At 42.2% G+C, this 20224-nt stretch overlaps 4 protein-coding genes across 5 annotated transcripts; 3 read left to right on the forward strand and 1 right to left on the reverse strand.

Annotated features, from left to right (window-relative positions):
• Nucleotides 1–825: 825 nt before the first annotated feature.
• Nucleotides 826–7419, forward strand: poldip3 (polymerase (DNA-directed), delta interacting protein 3). Its single transcript, XM_083978178.1, has 10 exons — nt 826–946; nt 1643–1746; nt 1869–2329; nt 2466–2510; nt 2655–2732; nt 2828–3058; nt 4238–4315; nt 4443–4572; nt 4844–4910; nt 6210–7419. Exons 1-10 carry the CDS (start codon nt 879–881, stop codon nt 6424–6426), a joined length of 1479 nt encoding a protein of 492 aa, XP_083834304.1. The 5' UTR covers nt 826–878; the 3' UTR covers nt 6427–7419.
• A 671-nt stretch (nt 7420–8090) lies between these two features.
• On the forward strand, nt 8091–9985 carry rrp7a (ribosomal RNA processing 7 homolog A). Its single transcript, XM_083976649.1, has 7 exons — nt 8091–8156; nt 8348–8490; nt 8783–8908; nt 9027–9150; nt 9289–9386; nt 9474–9681; nt 9807–9985. The coding sequence occupies exons 1-7, from the start codon at nt 8093–8095 to the stop codon at nt 9890–9892; spliced, it is 849 nt and encodes a 282-aa protein (XP_083832775.1). The 5' UTR covers nt 8091–8092; the 3' UTR covers nt 9893–9985.
• On the reverse strand, nt 9459–14868 carry LOC310989549 (zona pellucida sperm-binding protein 4-like). 2 transcript variants are annotated; one of them, XM_083976648.1, is made up of 14 exons: nt 14367–14868; nt 13962–14088; nt 13755–13879; nt 13485–13605; nt 13125–13259; nt 12851–13023; nt 12530–12609; nt 12255–12388; nt 11957–12140; nt 11715–11859; nt 11552–11621; nt 10530–10664; nt 10298–10441; nt 9459–9599 (listed from the first exon to the last, which is right to left on the reverse strand). In XM_083976648.1, coding segments are annotated over exons 1-14 (1656 nt in total). In that variant the 5' UTR covers nt 14448–14868; the 3' UTR covers nt 9459–9597. The 2 variants fall into 2 exon arrangements, 1 of the variants encoding a protein (XP_083832774.1); XR_014595543.1 differs by lacking the exon at nt 9459–9599 and having other exon boundaries at nt 10302–10441; nt 10530–10693.
• Nucleotides 14869–15019: 151 nt separating this feature from the next.
• On the forward strand, nt 15020–19443 carry wbp2nl (WBP2 N-terminal like). The gene is made up of 8 exons (XM_083977597.1): nt 15020–15153; nt 15714–15822; nt 15950–16088; nt 16270–16362; nt 16540–16734; nt 17183–17293; nt 17804–17880; nt 17991–19443. The coding sequence occupies exons 1-8, from the start codon at nt 15095–15097 to the stop codon at nt 18045–18047; spliced, it is 840 nt and encodes a 279-aa protein (XP_083833723.1). The 5' UTR covers nt 15020–15094; the 3' UTR covers nt 18048–19443.
• Nucleotides 19444–20224: the final 781 nt, after the last annotated feature.

Raw genomic sequence — 20224 nt, forward strand, 5'->3', positions numbered from 1 at the left:
GCATATTCTCATTTGCCCAGGTCATAGTATTTCAAAGGAGGTTAAATCGAAAGCAACTGGACTTAGTTATTTGTCTAGGAAGACGTTTCACCTCTCATCCAAGAGGCTTCATCAGTTCATGTACGCAACTGACCAAGCTGGGACTGGTCCAACTATCTGGTGTGTGGAGACTCTCTAGTTCTTAGGTTTCTTTTGACATGTGGGGGAACGGGGAAGGTCCTGGTCCCACGAGGCATCTCGCAAAGTAGGCGAGTCACCTTAGCAGGCAGACCTTTACCCCTTCAAAAATTCTTCTCGTAATATGAACGAGGACACGGGCGTCACCCCGCGTCGTTATTTTCCTTACTCATCAGTTTAAGGCATAACCAATCGATAGTCCTGCAACAGCATAGGCACGGTGTCCGAGCACCCTCTGTCAGGGTGCTTAAATTTTATCATGGGCAACAGTTCATATATGTTTAGGTCGATATTTATAAGTGTGTCAAATAAATTGTTGAGGAATATAACTGAGAAATTGCGACTTAGTGGCCGTGAAATTAGCTTTGTAACGCCGAATCTTTCTTATTTTGTGGGACATTGTGGCGCAAAGGCTCATGGGTAGCGATGCATGAGCGTCCTTTGCATTTAGGCAAAAGTAATCGTTGACAGATAACTTAATCTCCAGTGGGATGAGGGTTACGTTGAGAGAATTCAAGAATGTGTTTCAGCGTTATAGTACAAACCATATTGCAACATATAATCACCTAAAACAAGAATTAAAACAATTTAATTCGTCGTCAGTTCCTCGACCGCCATTTGGCAAACTGACTCGATTCGGCTTCCGTAGTCCCTCATAAAGATTTGTCGTTTGCGCATGCGTGGTGAGGAAGTGCGAGAAAATGGCAGACGTTTCTTTGGATGAAGTGATACGACAGCGCGGTATTAACCTCAAGGCTCCAGCTAAACGGTATTAAAATTACTCCTGCACTGATTTATGTTCATTCGTGTATTACATAGCAACTCGCAGTTACATTTCTGAAAGCATAGCGAGGATTGAGACTTGTAGGTAGCTGGCAGGTTATCATGAGCTAACGTTAGCCTATTACGTCGTAAAGCTAGGCCAAGTAGCTGAGCGTAGGGCCGCAAATATGTACAAATTCACTTTTAAATCTGCAGCTGTGCGTTATTTAGGTGACTAAAGCCAATTTAAACTAAACTTAATCGTCGCGTTACCGTTTGCTTATACCAGTACGCAAATATTTGTCGCACACGGCGGGCTTAGCTAGCATGTAAGCTAATATTTATGTTGCTAGCAAAACGGTTTTCGGTCCCACTCATTTAACAGTGGTCACTGGACGTACTGCGTTGAATTAGGATGCGGTTTGTCCAAAACCACATCAAAAACTTAATAGGAGTATCCTTCCTTCACTGTATTAGAAAGTTGATAAATTTGGTAACACTAGAGCTCAGTGCAGTTAGTAGTCTGTTGATGCACTCCCCCCTGTAGCGTGAAAATGAAACTTAACTTTCATGTTACCTGTGTTGCAATTGAATTGATACTTTTATGAGCAAGTAGCATCTTTAAATGTTAAAAAGAGCACAGTTTATACAGTCGAAATGGGGTGTATAAGTTCCAGTGTTGAATTGTGCCTCTGTGTCTTAGGCCCGTATTTGGACGGGGAGCAGGAGGCACTGGCAAAAGTTTTGATGCCAGGCAGAAGATTGGAGTTAATGATGCCAGACAGCGGCTTGGAGGAGGAGCAGCAGGTAAGTTTGGCCATTGTCCTGTCAATAACTAAAAATGATGTGTGCACTTGTGTCTTGCATGAATTGAAAAATGACATGTGAGTGGTAAGTTTTGTTTACTTTATATCAATTTCTTGTCTCAGGTTTTCAAGTAAAAGATGCCAGAGAAAAACTGGGCCAGAAAGATGCTCGCTTCAAGATCCGAGGCAGGGGAGGAGGAGCAGGAGGAGGAGGAGGGGGAGGAGGGGGAGGAGGAGTGCAAGATGCCCGTCAGATGATTAACTCACGCAAACAGGGGCAGAATCCGTTCACTGTCCCTATACAGACCACACAAAAGACCGCATTAATGCACCAAATACAGAGTCACCCACTCGTGCCACAGATACAGATACACACCAACAACAATCCTGGCGGGATGAACCCAAGGCAGTTTTCCCCTAATGTACAAGGACTGAATATGAGGGGCAGTGCACCGGCACAGCTGAGCAATAATAAGAGAATGATGGATGCTCGTGACAGGCTGAGTCTGAAGAGGAGCATTGGAGGGACACAGACACAGGCAGCCGCTGCTGGCCCCCCATTAAAAATAACCAAGACCATCCAGGTAAGGAAAAAAAATAAGTTGCTTTGTTTGTGGAAGATCAGTTACATATCCTATATGTAATTAAGTGTATTTGGCTTATTGGATTATCTGAACATATATTGCAAAGCTTACCAACATATGACTTTTCCTTTTGCAGCAACGTCCGGTAGGGATGTTAGGGGGAATACGTGCACCTTCACAGGTAGACCTGTTTTTCTTGGCATGTTAAAACGGGTCTAAACCCCTGTCTGTATGAACATTTTCCTTTAAAAGAGAACAGTGTTTCTCTGTAACATTCCTAAATCTGTAAAACATGGTACTTAGTATATTGTCTTCTCTCCCATAGCCCGTCTCAAATGAGCTTGACGGCACCTCTGCGAAACATATAAAGATTACTACTGCAAACCACATGCTACAGTCAAGGGTAAGGTCTTGCCTAAGGACTGAGCACACACTTTAGGTTGTACTTGTTAAGTATTATTTTCCCATATTTAAATAATTTCTTTCCTTTTTTTACAGTCTGGTACAATAGGCTCTGCATTCTCCTTGGGCTCCATGTCAGCCCCAATCACCAAGGTGGTTAAAAATGATGCTTACACAGCACCACGTCCTCCCGTCCCTGTGGCTCCCACCCGGCCCAACACCAGCATGGCTGCCAACCGGTCGTCAGCTGCAGCCATGCAGCCAGTCTCCAGGACTCTCCAGCAAAACGCAGCAGAAACCAGCACAACGGCTCCTGCTCCACCTCAGGTAAGAATCTAATGCATGCACCTGTATGTCCCTCGTTGCATTCTCCACCTGTTGTTATTCAGCGTGGCTTCAATAGCTTCTCTAAACAGGTTACGTTTGAAATGTTCAGCTTAAGCTTCACTGATTTCTGAGTAAATTGTTCAGTTTAAAATGATTTCCAGTGACAACCCTTCTCCTTTGAGCTTAGGTTATTTATCACAGACTGACTTGTACCCCTTTCCCACTGGCCAAAAAACCCGTTTAAACCCGCTAACAATCGGCTTTTGGTGGCAGTGGGAAAGGCGCACCGAGCCGCGTCGACCCGCGTCAACGCGGGTCAAACGACTCGGCAAGCGACGCGGGTTAAAATCGCCTTTAATCGGCTCGGCTCCGAACGGCTTGCAGTGGGAACGCCAGACCCGCGTCAACCCGCTAATTTACGTGATGACACTGAACGTTACGTGACGATACGTCATCGCGCCGGTCGCGTCTCATATCACGTACCAAAACAAAGCTCTGCTCCGCTCTGCTCTCATCCGAGACTGGGATCAAAAGATCAGAGAACACTGACCAAAAACGACAGAAAAAAGAAAAGAAAAGAAGCGACAGTCTGTTTAACTGACGTGTTGTGCCGCGGACGTCCGTCATCCGGCCGCAGCAGACTCTCTGTCCTCCGCGGTCCTGGTGCTCCAGGTCAGCCAGCCAGAGAGTCTGCCTCGGCGGACGGACACTCCGCGGCGGGCGGCTGTGGCATGACTGTGTGTGTCTCTTGCACCGCGGATGAGAGCGGGGCGACTGGTTTATGCTCTGTCTGATCCCTCAGCGGGGGGTCAGACTCGGCTCATTTTGGTCAATGGGAAAGGGGCCAAATGCCGATTGTTAGCGGGTCGACCCGCGTTTAAAAAACCCGCGTCGACCCGCTAATTTTAGTGGGAAAACGGCTTTGGATTACACTAGCTAACATTAGCATTGCATAGTTATGTTTTCACAATAGGAGCTTAAGCACTCCTCTGTTACACCTTAATGAAATAATGAAACAAGATAATATGGTCTCCTGTCTGTGTTTGATTTTCACCCCACAGGCTGTCAACTTTACCACCATACTCAGACACATTTAAACATTTTAACATGTTTTTTTTTAATGCCAGCTATTTTTAATTGTATAAGCATTGTTCCCATGTTTCCCATGTTTCTTTCCAGCCCGCTTTCAGTCCTTTGGAGGGGACAAAAATAACAGTAAACAACCTGCATCCACGGGTCACTGAGGAAGACATAGTTGTGAGTGAATCGCTCTCTTTGCTTATAACCTTTGGGTTGTGTTTGATATTCAGTGACGTGCTGAATGCTGCTGTTCCGTGATGATTCATCTGGGCTGTGTTTGCACTCTACGTCTATTTGTCCACAGGAACTGTTCTGTGTGTGCGGTGCCTTGAAGCGTGCTCGGCTGGTGAAGGTGGGCGTGGCTGAAGTGGTGTTTGTCCGTAAAGAGGACGCTGTGAGCGCATACAGGAAGTACAACAATCGCTGCCTGGATGGTGAGTGCCAGTAGCAAGGACACGCACATCAAATGGATCTCTGGGTTTTGGGCACTGTCCTCTGTTTTGCATACAGATTAATAACCACAATGCTGATGACAAGTCCTCTGGTATTTATATGTTTGTGAAGTCAAAGTGTTTTTGTTGAACTGAAGGATACTCTGCTTCGTCGCACTGACACTGCATTGCTGTGTCAGTAACCAGAGTGATGAGCCTAGGATGTTTCTCTGCACTTGCTTCTTTTCTTATCTTCTCTTCTTGTCCACCCCAGGCCAGCCCATGAAGTGTAACCTTCATATTCAGGGAAATGTCATCACATCTGATCAGCCCATTCTATTGTAAGTGAGCCTGCAAGGCTCCGTTCCTTCATTTCAAATCAATCTGTATTTGGATGTGTTCGTGTCTGCATGATTTCCTCTGTATAGTTTCAGTGAGCTGTAATTTGCCTCTAGCTTGGTTGACCACACCTTATGCCCACTAGTATTTTCCTATACTATTTTCAAAATGTATGCAGTATGCAACTGCTTATACTCCAACAAGGCATAGTTTGCTCATCTTTTTTGAGTAATTGTTGAAGCAAGCTATTGAGTGGTACACTGAGTTGCCTTTGAAGATGCACAATACATTTTGTAATGGTGTTATTTTGTCTTAGTGTTTTCAGGTGACCACTCTCAATAGGCATTGATCATATTTGATGAAATCAAGCTAAGCTTTTGTTCAAGCTTGATTGAGGAGATAAGACATGAGCAAGCAGGGCTTCACAATTAAGCAGATCAACATTGCAAAATGGCCAAGTAGATGGTCTTTTTTTTTTGATAAATGTATAATATGTCACAACATTGTTGTGTTTTCTAAGTATCATTAGTGTTGTGGTGGCTTTACAGAAATATTGTCCAGACGCCCTACGTCCTTTGTTTGGTACAAGACCCAACAAAAATCTCATAATTTTCTATATAATTTTCAATGGAAATTAAATGCAAACATTATCATTCAAATTGCAACCAAATACCTGCCCAAAAATGCAATTTTATTAGCAATACAAGTTATCATGTTGTCATGTTATTGTTTTGAAGGTGATTTTCTTTACAGGGCATATTTAAACCAATACAGATCATACTACATGACATGTACAAATATGGTTTTCCTCAATGGACCACAGCGCCTCACCATACTGTACATATGTGAATATTCCACTGGGCCAAATTCTCAAGATTAATTCACCTTCAGTCATGTATTATCTATGACCCCCCCCAGAGGAAGATTGTCTGTCGCACCAGTATCATAACTGTTCATTGACCTGAGCCTTGGCCCATTACATCTTTACAGCCTTAGTTGCTATGACAACTGCTGTGGGCAAACTTGACTCAGTTACTGTTCTCACAGCTACCCTTGAGACAAACAATAACTACTACTTGTTGGGGCTACTAAGTGGCATATGTATAATACAGCCTTAAGCAGAAGGGAAAATTACTTTGAGCTTTATTTTGAAATGTCAGTGGCAGAACCTGTTGCTGTATTTGTGGACCTTCATGACAACTTAAATATTTTAATTTAAAAAATATGCAGAACTGAAAGATGATCATCCCTTTGTGGTAGCAAGGAATTGTGACGTAACTTTCTCCTCTTGGCTCCCGCAGGAGGCTCAGTGACACTCCAGGCACAGGTGGCGGTACAAAGAAAGATGGTCTGCCCCCCTCCTTGTCCCGCCCCGCTGGTCAACGAGCCTCTTCTCAGCCAACCCCAGAAGTGGACCCCCAAACCATCCTCAAAGCTCTGTTCAAGTCCACTGCACAGTCCACCTCCACCACTGAGCCTCCCAGCTCACAGGCTACAGCCTTCCGCATCAAGATATAGCTCATGTCTAGTGTGAATACACTGTCTGTTCATAAACATTACTACATTCTCAGTGTTAACATACGAACTGTGGTTTTCACCTTGACAGCAGGCGGCGGCTGTTCTCATATAAAACTGATTTTTACACATTTGATATACATGACTACACATACATGGATATCAACATCCTGTTTTGGTTTAGTGGTATCCAACTGTCAGCTGTTTGTTTCTGAGATGGACCAGTGGAAAAGAATGAGGTGCAATTTGTCGTTTTAATCCAATGTGGTGGGGAAAGCCAAATCAGACTGGAATTTAGTTTTTTTTTTTTTTTTCCTTTTTTTGTTAATTGACTGACATACTTTTTTAAATACTCCCTGGTGTAACTGTTATCGCCCCCAAGTCCTAAAACAAAAGAAGCTAAAAGATGAAGAAGAGGTGAAAAAACAACAATTGACCGACACACTGAGCAGGATTGTTACAGAGAGATGTTTGATTGCCTGACGATCTCCACTGATCTGTTCAGTTATTTTGTCCGTCTCTTTTCCTATTGCTTGGGTTGCGCAGACCATGGAAGTAAAACAGAATCTGCACCAAACACTGAACGAAAACAAAATTCAGATGCGAGCATATTTTTCAGATTAAGCTGAGAAGAGAAGTCCCCCCCCCAGTTAACAAAATTCAACCAGAGGAGGCCTTTAAGGCAAAATGACTGAAACAGACTTGTGTGAGTAAATCAGGGATGGGCAGAAACTGTAATGAACTAATTACAGTAAACCAGTTCTCAAACAGTCATTATGTGGATGTTTATTTGATTTTACCATGTTTGTTGATGCCAGGTTCTGTGATCTTTTTGTGGCTGGTTTTACTTGGTTGTCTCATTTTTGAAGCAGTATACATTTAATTCTGTCTCATAAATAACTCTCAATTATTATTCAAGGACTGTAAATCACTTTCTGTTGCTTTCTTGGTCTGTCAGTCAAGAGGAAATTAGAGAGGTCAGATGTGTCTGTGAAATTTCACCATTAAATATTTAGCTTTGTAAATGTTGTCTGGGACTCTTTCCTGTCATCTCATAATGTATTATATGTGCCGGTATACAGCATTTCCACACACAGGGTAACAGGGTTTCCTAAAAAAAAAAAAAAAAAAGTCTTTAGAAAAATGCTTTCATTCATTTACTGAAAACATTTCATTGAAACCACTGGCTATAGATGCTTTAAAAAAATACTCCAGATATTACATACTTGCTAAAACCTACCAGCCAAAATGAATGTAATGATACTTCTGCCAAAAAGGTAAATGCAAACATAAACTGATTAAAAAAATAAATAAACATAACTATATATTATATTATATATATATATATATATATATATATATATATATATATATATATATATATATATATATATATATATATATATATATATATATATATATATATATATATATATATATATATATATATATATATATATATATAGATATATATAGATATAGATATATATATATAGATATAGATATAGATAGATAGATAGATAGATAGATAGATAGATAGATAGATAGATAGATAGATAGATAGATAGATAGATAGATAGGTGTGTGTGTGTGTGTGTGTGTGTAAAATGTCTTTTTTTTTTTTTTTTACGTTTTGTTTTGTACTTCCGGTGTGAAAGGTCATTCCAAAATGGCGCCGGCCAAGAAGAAACATGCCAGCAGCCAATCTTGTATTATTCCCGGAGGATTTACAGGTATTGTTCAACAAAATCATTAATATTTTGTTCAGGTTTTCCCCCTCATACAAGTCTGTGCTACGACAGAACTGTTTCGTGTTATTTAACGCCGTTTGTTGGGTTGTTAAACTGTTGAGATGGGAGAGCAGATGTTGGACTGCGTGGTGTGTTGACTTCGGGGTTTTTATATTTGTCTTTCTGTGTCTCAGTCCTGTCCCTACAGTTTAGCTCCGATAGTGCTGCGCAGCATAAAGTGTATGTGAAGGAGCACAGAGTGCGAGCAGAGAAGAGCTCACACAGACCGCTGGACCGGACCTTGTTTGTCCTCAACATCCCTCCGTACTGCCCAGAGGTAACGTTAGCTACCATGTAGTTGTCACGGTATAGTTTCCCCGCCGCACAGTACCTGTTACAGCCTATACAGTGTATTCAGATAATGTTTTATTGCTGGTCCTTTTCTTTCAAGTGTCAATATGTGTATGTACTTTTTTCCTTGTGATTTTTTTAATGTCTTTTTAAATGCCTTGTGTGTGTAAAGGTGGTGTTGAGCCCTGTCAAAGATACATTTCTGTTACCCTTTGGTTTCAGACAAATAACGTTTCTATTGTATTAATCTAACTGCTGCCCTGCGGTTTGTCTTGCAGGCGGTGGTCAGGGAGTTGTTCTCTCAGTTTGGCAGTGTTCAGTCCGTGGAGCTCAGGGACCACCCGGGCTCCTCTCAGGAGACTGGACCCAAACTGTCCAAGTACTTCAAACCAGCCGAGAAACAGGTTGGCCCTGCATGCTACTGGAACACTATGAGCAAGCACTCGCACTGCTCCTGCAGCAAAGATCAAGTCGTTATTTTACCTCTTTTTGTCTCTGTCCTCCTCCTCCTCCTCCTCTCAGGGTTTCAAAGTCGGCTACATTGTGTTCCAAAAATCCTCCAGTATAACTGCAGCGAAATCACACCCACATGATGTGCCTCTGGTGGTCTGCACAGAGCAGCATCCAGTGAAGACAGGAGTACAGAGTGAGTGCTTCACTTTTAGATGTACTATTATTTATACATTCTCTTAGAATCTCAGCTACTTAATTGATGAGCATGTCCAAAATCAAAACAAACCTAATGACACATGTCATGTTCTGTGGTGAATTGTCTTAACACCAGAATGGATTCAGCAGTACACAGACTCGTTTGTTCACCCCGACAAACTGCAACAAATAGTCGACTCCTTCATGGCCGACTATGACAAGCAGAAAGAAGAGGTGAGCATTTTTCTACTCTTCCTCCACCTTCACGCTGTCCATCTAGTCCGTGCCACCTCAACCTGGGCTTGTTTTCCTTCGTGACAGGAGACGGAGCGGCAGCGGAAGGAGGCCGAGGAGCAGCAAGAGGATGAGGAGGGCTGGGTGAAAGTCACCAAAGGCCACAAGGGAGCAAAGGCCCGTCCCCACAGCGAGGTAGCCAATCAGAAGACTCTACAGAAAGAGTTGAGGAAGAAGAAGAGGAAGGAGCTGATGAACTTTTACACCTGGCAGCACAGAAACACACAGAAAGAACGTAAGTTGCACCCAGGATAACTTGAGAATTCAGTTTCTTTTTTTACTGCAACATGGGACTAGGATCTATTTAGAGATTAAAAGGTTATGAAGCTTTGTAAAAACATGTTATGTCTTGTTTTCTAGATATCGCTGAACTGCGGAAAAAGTTCGAAGAGGATAAACAGAGAATCGCTCTGCTGAGGGCACAGAGAAAGTTCAAACCTTACTGAATCTACCGCCAACATTTTTCTTTTCTTATTTCACTTCTTTTGTGTTTTTGCTCCCTTTGTATATGAAGGAGCATTTTTTGTGTCAATAAACTATTATTCTGATGAGCTTGTTTTCATGATCACTGAATTACCTACACATCAGAACAGATTAAATACATTTGGGAAATAACCAATATGGATTTCCATTTTCCAGACAGTAGGCCTATTTGATTTTAAAGGTGACATTCAAAGTACAATACCAAACAGAAAATTACTTTTATTAGTCATTAAAATAATTTTGGAGCCATTCTAAACCACAAATATGAGCTCAAATGACCGCACCGGTATCATTGTTTCTATTGTGGAAACAAAAAGTATAAAATTAAGTTTGAATGCACATTCAAGAAAATGAAATAGTTTATTTACATTGTTCACTGTCAATTTGTGCATCACACGCTTGCTGCACCTCTGCCTTCTGACACTTGGTGATCCTTGACCGCACAGCGATGAGCAGGATCAGCAGCAGAGCGGCGCCAACACCAGAGAGGGTGAACAGCGTCACCTGGAACACTGAGGAAGAGGAGGGAAATAACTTGGGTTGAGGTTTTGCCATTGGTCGTTCACAGTGTGACTTGGTTTCGTGCCGAGCGGGACGTACCGGTGTTCTGTTTGACACATGGATCGTCCTCCAGTTCAGTGCTGTTCTGTCTCAGCAGCAGGGGGCCTAAAGACACCAACTGGACCAGGTCAGACTCAGATACGGTCTCTCTTCTACGTCTCTCACCCTCAGATGCTGCAACAGGAGATGGGAAAGACTAACAGCTACATGTACACTACCAGTCAAAAGTCTGGACACACCTTCTCATTCAATATTTTTATCACTTTCTACACTGTAGATTCAAACTAAAGATATCAAAACAATGGAGGAACACATATGGAATTGTAAAAAGTGTTACACAACGCAGAATATGTTTTATATATCGTCACCTGGAACGGTTTCCAACAGTCTTGAAGGAGTTCCCAGAGGTGTTGAGCACTTGTTGGCTGTTTTGCCATCGTACTGTGGTCAAACTCATCCCAAACTATCTCAGTTGGGTTCAGGTCAGGTGACAGACAACACTTTTGTATTAATTAAAACTTTTGTGTTTACTATATCGAAGAGTTCATTTGCAAAAGCAGATAAATGCCATTTTGAAAAAATTGAGCTGATACATTTGAATTAGTTTAGTTTAGTTTAGTTTATTATTACGGGACAATGCACAATACCATTAATCCAGAACATAGAAGAGATGGTTGTACCAGATTTAGCCACTAGGGCTAATTTCCATCTGTAGTCCCAATTATTCTTTACATAGTGTTGTTTTCAATAAAGATTAATTTTTTTTAGCTACGTCTGTTTTGTTATGATTCATCTCCTTGGTCAAAGCCACTCAGCTTTGGTTTGACTGATATCAGCAGGTGTAAATCATAATTTTTTAAAAGAAATGTATCTGCTTTTGCAAATGAACATCAAAACTATGAAGGAACACAATCCTTCATAGTTTTGATGTCTTGAGTATGAATCTACAATGTAGAAAGTAATAGAAATAAAGAAAGACGAAGGTGTGTCCAAACTTTTGACTGGCAGTGAGTGTATACAAACGAAACAAAGTGCGACAAGGTCAAACACGATATACTCACAGATGATGGCACAGCTCTGTGCACAGTCAAGATGATCAGTGCAGATTTCCACCCAACAGTAGAAGTACATCTGAGTAAGAGAGCACACATTTAAGCAGCTGCCAAGAAGCTGAATAGTTTAGTTACTGACACAATACACACTGCAACATTACTGAAACCTTACTTCCTCCACACTTGGATGGCCTGTATCAGGGTCCAAGAAGGCGAATGTCTTGACATCAAACCTCCTCATTTGGGAGTGGGAGGTGGTCTTCCCCTGGTTGTCCACGGGGACAGAGCTTCTCATGTTGTCCAAAGGGTTTGGGCATCTGTCCAGGAGGAGGAAATTAAATTGTCCGCTGCACGAGTAACCCATTCAAAAATACCTTCATTATTAAGTTACCACTGTGATCGCCTCCACCTTACCCGTCATAGAGAAGTGTCCACACAGAGTGTCTAGACGCAGGGTAGGCGAAGCAGTCCCGTACACGCAGGGAAAGTGTGGGGTCTGGAGACGGCTGGGTGATGGAAACTTCCACATACGCAGCTTTACGCAGGGGGACGTTCAGTGGAAGCTGGTCTTCAGGAAAGAAGGATGTGAAGGATGCATCTAGTAAAACAGTAGCAGATCAGTGGTCACCAGTGGTTTGTTAAGGACCTGCACATACAATACAAAACCTGGACTTACATGAACAAATACTGAGAAACAAACACGTTTTATTACCTTTGGCTATTCTCATCTGCACTCTGATGTTTCCCAGTGCGACCACAGGTGGCGGGTTTGTCACCACGTACAGGGAGCGCAGGTCTGCTGCACGCTTCAGGTCTGATGCTGTATATTCACACAGAACCTGGAGACTAAACCCCCCCACTCACTGATCAGTACACAAGCCATCAATCCAGTATTAATTAAAGGTGGGATAAATCACTTTCTCCCAAGGGAGCACTGGTGGAGCCATCAGCTCTACAGTAGAGCTCAGATACATAAAACAAACACACCTAAATGGCAGCTGTTTGTTGGTACTATCAGAACGTAGCTCCTCCACCTCCACCTCATAGATCAAAACATCTCCATCTACCTAAAAGCCAGGTAGATTAGAAAAGCAGAAAACATTGAGACATTAGCAATAAGTATCTATACTAAATATGAATTAAGATATTTATTTTAAAAATGGGAAGAAAAAAATGCAGAAAATTAAGCTTAAGCAGATTTTATAATAACCCTACATGAGAGTGGATCACTTTTATAAAAGTTGGTGATAAGTTAATCAAATACCATGAATCATATTTTGGAAACAGACTTTTGATGAGCAGCATCACCTTCTTTTTGGCACCACAGTCCATGACTCCAATCTTGAAGACAGCCGTGTCTGGTGTGGTGACCACAGGGGAACACTGTGGCTGATCCTTCACGATAAGGCTGCTGGGAGTAATGGGTGGGTCTGTGTCTGTGGCCTTTACAGAGAACACAAAGTGTCCGTCCAGAGAGCAGGCTGGACGGTGTGTTAACAGACAGGAACACATTTACATTCAAAACAAGCAACTTGACCGATATGTTGTAATGTATGTTGTATGTGTTCTGCAATGGTCTTACCATTGAGTCTATAGTAGCAGGTGAGATCATGGGCGTCAAAGCAGCAGCCTAGTTTATGGCAGGCGTCACTAGAAATGGTTTGATGGCCACAGTCGACTCGCAGAGCTCTTTCTGTGTCACACTGTCCAGGTAAAGCTGGGGGAAGAGACAAGTTAGTCCCCTGGACTGGCACAGTAACATCATCTGTCTGTCCTCTAAATGGCAATAATGTGTGAAGTCATTATTCATAACTCTCTAATAGGCTCAACAGGAAAACAATGTTCGAGTTTTAATGGAGGAAACTGAGCTGAACAACTGAGATACATGTGACAAGACTGTGTCAATCAGCTTGTTAACACTCAGTCAGCTGCCTCCACTCACATGCCGGGAGACGAGGAGTCCTCTCACTGTGTCTCTTTATCAGGGGACAGCTGATATTGACCCTGAGCCACTGATCCCGTCCTGTCAGCTGGACCTGCAGAGGGATGACCACTCTGCTGTCCTGAGGATCAAAGGTCACGGCAACATTATGTGTTAAAAAGCCATATACACCACCACCTGTGGATTTGCATGCACACACAAACACACACAGTAGGCTACACATCTGCATTTCCTTTTACACAACTGGAATAGTTTTTTTTTTTTTCTTACCTCAATCTGAGTGTAGCAGCTGTCATATCTGCTGATGAAGGACAGGCTGTGGTTTTTGTCTCTGCCCAGTCTCACTCCACAGGCCTCCTCAGACTGTTGCACCGGGACAATGGCCCCTGTCAGATCTGAGAAAACAACAAACCACACACACAGCTGTGATGGATTCAGTGCAAAAATACCCCCCCAAATCCATCTCAGTGATCTCACCTCGCACGTGTATATTTTTGACTAGCGGACCAAACACAGCTTTCATCTTCCGGGCAGAGCAGGTGACTCTGGGCAGCGCGAGCTCAGGTGTTTCCCTCCTCTGGACGGCTGACAGACAGCAGCAGTGCTGAGCCACGAGGGCGAACACAACAGAGATCAAATAACGCTTTACGCAATGGTAATCCATCTCCTTATGGTTTGGATGTTTTCGGTGATAGCCTATATTTTAGGGCGCTAGAGGTATCGGATCTTTTCTTTGACGCGGTGGGAAGGGTCACGTGACACTTGATAATTAGTGTTGATTAGTTGGGAACTTGCTGCTTCCTCTGACACAGCACCACCGGGTAGAAGGTATAGGCGATTAGGCTACTGAATGCCAAAGACGCGCACATCCTTTATCCTTACCTGTGTGCGCCAGAGAAGTTGGAGATGATTTGAAAAGCAGGACACACCAGGATGATGGTAATTAATAAAAAAGGTCAGCATTTAAATAATGCATCTCCTGCTGAGCATTTGCATGGCACACTGCATCCTCAGGGAGACGCTAAATGAAATGATTGCGTAACTCAAAGGCTTTGCCAACTTCAACCCCTCCGATCTTCCTTATGGCAACTGTTGTACTACCCATCCATTTATTACATAAGCAATCTTAAACCTTTAGTCACCGCTGCAGCCTGTCAGACTGTCCATTTAGGCTGTCCTTGCGTGCGATTAATGTTAAAAGTCCACACAGTGTTATAATTAACTATCGAGTAGATATGTTACAATTCACAACATTTCATTTGGAGTAGGAATGAGGTGGTTTGAGTTTAGGTATACCTATAAAGAATATGTATGAACTACATATTTAAACTTAAACTGGGGACTTACAAAACATATTGGACCTGTGCTGCGGTCAGAATTTTCATTGGACTGAACGTGCTGTTTATTTACTCCCGGTCCAGAGTCTAACAATGGCCCAAATGTGCAGGTTTCAGCAGGACACAGCTCTGTTGGCTGTTTTTACGGTAAATCACGAGTGGTCCGACGCTGCCGTGACGTAACGCCTGTGACGTTTCTGTGGCAACCCCGTTAGGCTGACGGTCAAAATACAGCTCAGGCAGCGGCGGAGCAGGAGACGGCGGCACCCAAACATGGCTCTGAATCGGAATCACTCGCAGAACGGCGGCGTTTTGGTAAACAACGGAGAGAGGTGGGTGTTTTAGATTGTGTCCGTGAGCTTAAATGTATCAGCCGGCCGTGTGTCGCCTCTCTTTTCGGCTTGTTTACCTCCTACTTTCCAGTGCGTAGTCATCACAGTTGCTATCTAACCGCTAGCCTCTCGCTAGCTGGCCTGGTTTACTTTAGCATAGCGAAGCCATTCCGCTGTTGACATTTGTGTTAGCTTTCTGCCCAGTCTATTTCAACTACAATTGTTGTGTTAACTGTTTAAAATAAGCGTTGTGTACATTTGTTAACGACAGGCTTAAAAACCCTCATATCTTGTCAGCTGGTTTACGTAAGTGGGCTAGCGTTAGCCAAACATCAAAACAGGAAGTAGCGGTAGGTTCCGATCTGTTGACATCAAGAACAAAAATGTCATCACATGTGCCATTGTGCAAAATAGGTTAGTTACAGTTAATGACATGCAATTGTTTCAAAAGCAGCTAAGTATAATCTCCCACACAATTATATACGTGAATCTGTTATATTTGCTTTATATATATTTAGTTATACATATTTATTTTCACCTGCGGCTTCTTTACTCTACAGTGTTTTAAGGGAATGCAAGAATGTGGAGCTGTCATTCAGCGATGTCGCCTGCAAGACAGACCTGCTTAAGGGGACCAAGAAGGGAACTGTTTATCTCACACCCTACAGGGTACTGTCAACATTCAATACGTTTGATTACACATGAGTTTTTAATCTGGAAGTGTTCATAATCTCATAAATCCTCTTGTGTCTTTCTCCACACATTCCATGTCTCTTCCTTCGTTCACTGGCTGCAGCTGCTCTTTGTATCCAGTAACACCAAGGATTGCATGGGTTCAGCCATGTTCCCCTATTATCTGATGAAGGGCTGCAGCATTGAGCAGCCAGTCTTTGCAGCAAACTACATCAAAGGGACAGTTTCAGCTGAGCCTGGTGGTAGGTGGCCTACTCTCAATAGTAATGATTTGATCTGTTAGATTTTTGTGTCTATGATAATGAATGGTAGTCATTGTATTGTAAAATGAAACAGAAATGAGGTGTATTAGCTAAAGACATCCATAATAAAACACACATAGCTTTTTGTATTTGTTCTAATTGTGGTCCACTCTCTCATCAGGTGGCTGGGAGGGCCAGGCCAGTTTCAAGATGTCATTCCCGAGTGGAGGGGCCATTGAAGTGGGACAGCATCTCTTCAAACTGGCCACAAATGGTTTGAATGCCACTTTATCCAATCTTTTTCAATGCTAGATATTCAAATGAATGCTCCTTTTATGGGGGAGTGAAACATTTCAGTCCCTACGTATTGTAAAAGGCACATTTTGAAACATAAGATAGGAAAACTCTTGGTGAATGAACATACCCATCATTGTCTGCTGCTGTGTTTCAGCTTCCCGTGCCGCTCCTGCCCAGAATGGCGCTCCCTCTTACGGCTATCCTTCACCTGGAGTGATGAACGGCTACGGCCCAGCTCCACCTGCTGCTCATGGCTATCCATACCCACCACCTGCCCAGCAGAACGGATTCTACCAGGGGCCACCCCCTGCTGCCAACATGGGCTACAATTATCCAACAGCTGCTGCAGGTACATGAGTCAATAGTTTGTAAAATGAAAGTAGATGCTACTGAAGAATCCCATGATAATTGCAGTGTAGCGCCTTTAGGTCAGTAAATACAATTTGCTCTAATAATCTTAGGTCAAGTTGGACTTCTTCTTCATTTTTGGTTTTCTTTCTTTCACTTTTACACTATCAGTGAGACTGTAGAGAACAAACCCAATATCCTGTATTTGCTCTTATGCTCACAGGTTTTAGATTAAACATATGTATGCAGTTATACCAAATGTCCTTATATAAACACTAGAGACACAAGTAATGCTCTGTCTCTCTCCCTGTCGCCATTGTGTTGTTTTTATTTTGTGTTGTTTTCTTTTCTTTGGTCTTTGCTGTGTAACTAATTGCCAACAGACTGTAACCTCCATTGACCTGTAAACTCCATCTCTCTTTCTCTTCTGCCCATCCTCTGTGTTCCAGGAATGTACCCATCTGGTATGGACTACATGGCCCCACCTCCCCCTTACCCTGGGCCACCCCAAAATTGGACTGCACCCCCCCAGAACTGGACAGCACCACCACCACCTCAAGGTCTGTTTCTCCCTCTCCCTCTATCTTTCCACGCTGTATGTCTGTGTCACTGCACCCGTCAGATCTGATCTGTCTGCCTCAAAGTGAATCACTTCAAAGCACACCACCGCAAAATGGGTGCTGATGTCTCATTTGCTACTCATCAAAATTACAAGGGATAAACATTCTCCCCTCTTCCTCTCCCTGCATTTACTCTTTCCTGGCACCTTGTGGATTTTGGTGAAAACGGTTTCAATCTGAACGTGGCGTGCTGTAGTGCCAGTTTGGCATATTTATTTTTAAGGAGAGGTTGAGCAAGGTATTTGCCTGTGTGCATCCTCAGGGTGTGCCACTTTTTTTGTCTTGAGCTGGAGCTGTCAGTTGTTGTGCTTCACATGATTAATACTGTGCTCCTCGCGTGGCTTCTCCTTCCAGTGTTTGGAGCTGAGGCGTCTGTTCCTAAATATGTTCAGCAGTCATCACTGTCTGTCTTTATCTCTCCGTCTTTGTCACATCGCATTTTATGCACAGGTAACTCCAAGGCGGCTGAAGCAGCAGGCAGCGCATACTACAATCCCAACAATCCACACACTGTCTACATGCCCATGGTAAGCTGCTTTGCTCCTCTTCTCCTCAGTTACGGTTGTGTGACAGTGACAAGAGATCTTCTTGGTGCTTATGCAGTATTTTTTTTCTTTTTTTCTTTTCTCCCACACAGGAGAGGCCTCCACCATATGCACCTTTTCCAGACTCTCCTAACAAGAAAACCAACTGAAGCTCAGGCTCCATCAGTTCAACAACACTCCTCCCCTTCCTCTGTATCTTACATATATTCTAAAGCAAGGAGTAATGTAGATGGACACCCACTCGGATGTAGAATTAAGAAAAGAAAATGCAAGTAATAGAGGGCTCAATGATGTCAGTGATAGTTCACCAATGAATTAATGATATTTTGGATGCTGGAATAGCTTACTAAGAAACTACATCTTTTAAATACAGTTTATTCCTTAAAGTTAATTTCATGTAAAATGATTGAGAACTTGTAACTCTGGCTTTTCAGAGCTTCATTATTATTAACCTTCTCAGTGATGGGATTGATTTTTATTTCTGTCTAGCAGTGAGTAAGGACACGTAAACTGTCCTTATTAAGAGCTGAGAGGAGGTGGCAGTACGGGGAATGTATTTTTTAAGACAGATTTATTACCAAAATATTTTGTAGCAATTTCTTGATTGCAGTTCCTGTAGTTATTAATGATAGCAAACTCCTATTCTAAGCAAGTGAAGTATTTTTGCAATATCATTGCAAGTACCGTGTGTGTTTCCTAAACAGTTTTGCATCGAGTATTTGTTTGTCCATATATAAAAACCACAACTGGGTTGAGTAGTGTTTCGTAGTTTAATATCTGACTGCTTCTCATAGTTAAAGCTTCCTTCATATATGACCAGTGTGATCCTGTGCTAGTTAAGTTACAGTCTCAGTAATTCCAGTTATTATATGACCAGTATCTCCCAGTACCCTTCATAGTTCAAGGTATATTACAGGTTTGGGAAAAGGTGCCATGTGATGTTTGAAAAGGGGGATCAGATAGATTTATTACATAACAACTCTTTGTATGTGCAATATTTTAACCTCGCATAATAAGGTTATACATGACAAGCTGGGGTTACCTCAGTGACCCTGAGCTCTACTCTTGGCTTCTATTGTATTCATGTATGCAAAGCCAGGCTGAAACCAGAACTCTCCTGTTTGAGTAATTACACAAGTGTGGGGTTACAGGGCCACATTGATACATAGAGGCCCCATCAGTGTTTGGCCTGCTGCTGAAACTTCTTAATGCAAACCATTTATTCCTAACTAAACTAGAGCGAGGCACCAACAGGCTGTGTAATTGCATCCCCCTCAATGTGCATCAGTTAACACCTGTTTGAAGGACTATTCGTGGAGAGCATCTCTTGGGCTTTGGCTTTAGTTTGCTTGAGTTGATCAAATGTCTGTATATTAATATCTCTTTTGCAGTTCTTTTTTTTCTTTTGCTGAATTTTGTCTGTCGATTAAAAATCTAATAAATGTGTCATTAATTAAATTTAACATTTTTGATATGTTGTTATTTAGCTGACCTAAACACCACATGTTTGAACATGTTCATCTGATCCTTAAATTGTGAATCACATAAATGATTTTAAGTAACTTGGATTTACTGTATTATTTCTACATTTCCACCAGATATTTGATCACTACTTTGCTTTTATTCCACTGGATGGATGGATGGATGGATAAATGGATAAATCTATTGCTCTTTCCTAGCCCGTGTCTCTACACCAGTGCTGAGCGTGTCCAGGCTCCTGCCAAACTAATTCATCAGTTCGGCTTGTGTTTTAATGTTAAATCCATATGAGTGAATGACTTAAATTGCTGCCTAACGCCTGCCTCCTTCTGCATTATCAAGTTTATTGGCTATCACCCTCCAAACTGAAAGGCTCAAGTCGACTATTACAGCTTTCTGTCTGACTGCTCCATTCATGAATGTCAAATCTCAGCAAGGCCTCAAGGCAATGCCTTCAGATCAAGTCATGTTCACTTGAAGTCACAGATGATTTGATTAGAACGTGGTGATCAAAGGCCAAAGGTTTTTGACCAGATCGCACTACAGTTAATTACGACACAATATAACACAAATGTCAAAGATCAACTTCACTGTGACATTTATAATGTTCTTCAAAAACAATTGTGGTCATTATTCAACATTGTCACCCAGGAAGGGAAGAAGTGAAACAGACACATTTAATAAAAGATATTGTCCATGACAAAATAAGGAAATACAACAGTTGGAATTATCCACACTAACTAAATAATATATTTATTATGTTATGAAACACTATCAAACCTGAACATTATATTCACTCTGAACACAGAAAAATCACATTGTATGGTAAATAACACCGTTTCAGGAG

The sequence above is a fragment of the Trachurus trachurus genome (genome assembly GCF_905171665.1).
Source record: "Trachurus trachurus genome assembly, chromosome: 8".
Lineage (NCBI taxonomy): Eukaryota > Metazoa > Chordata > Actinopteri > Carangiformes > Carangidae > Trachurus > Trachurus trachurus.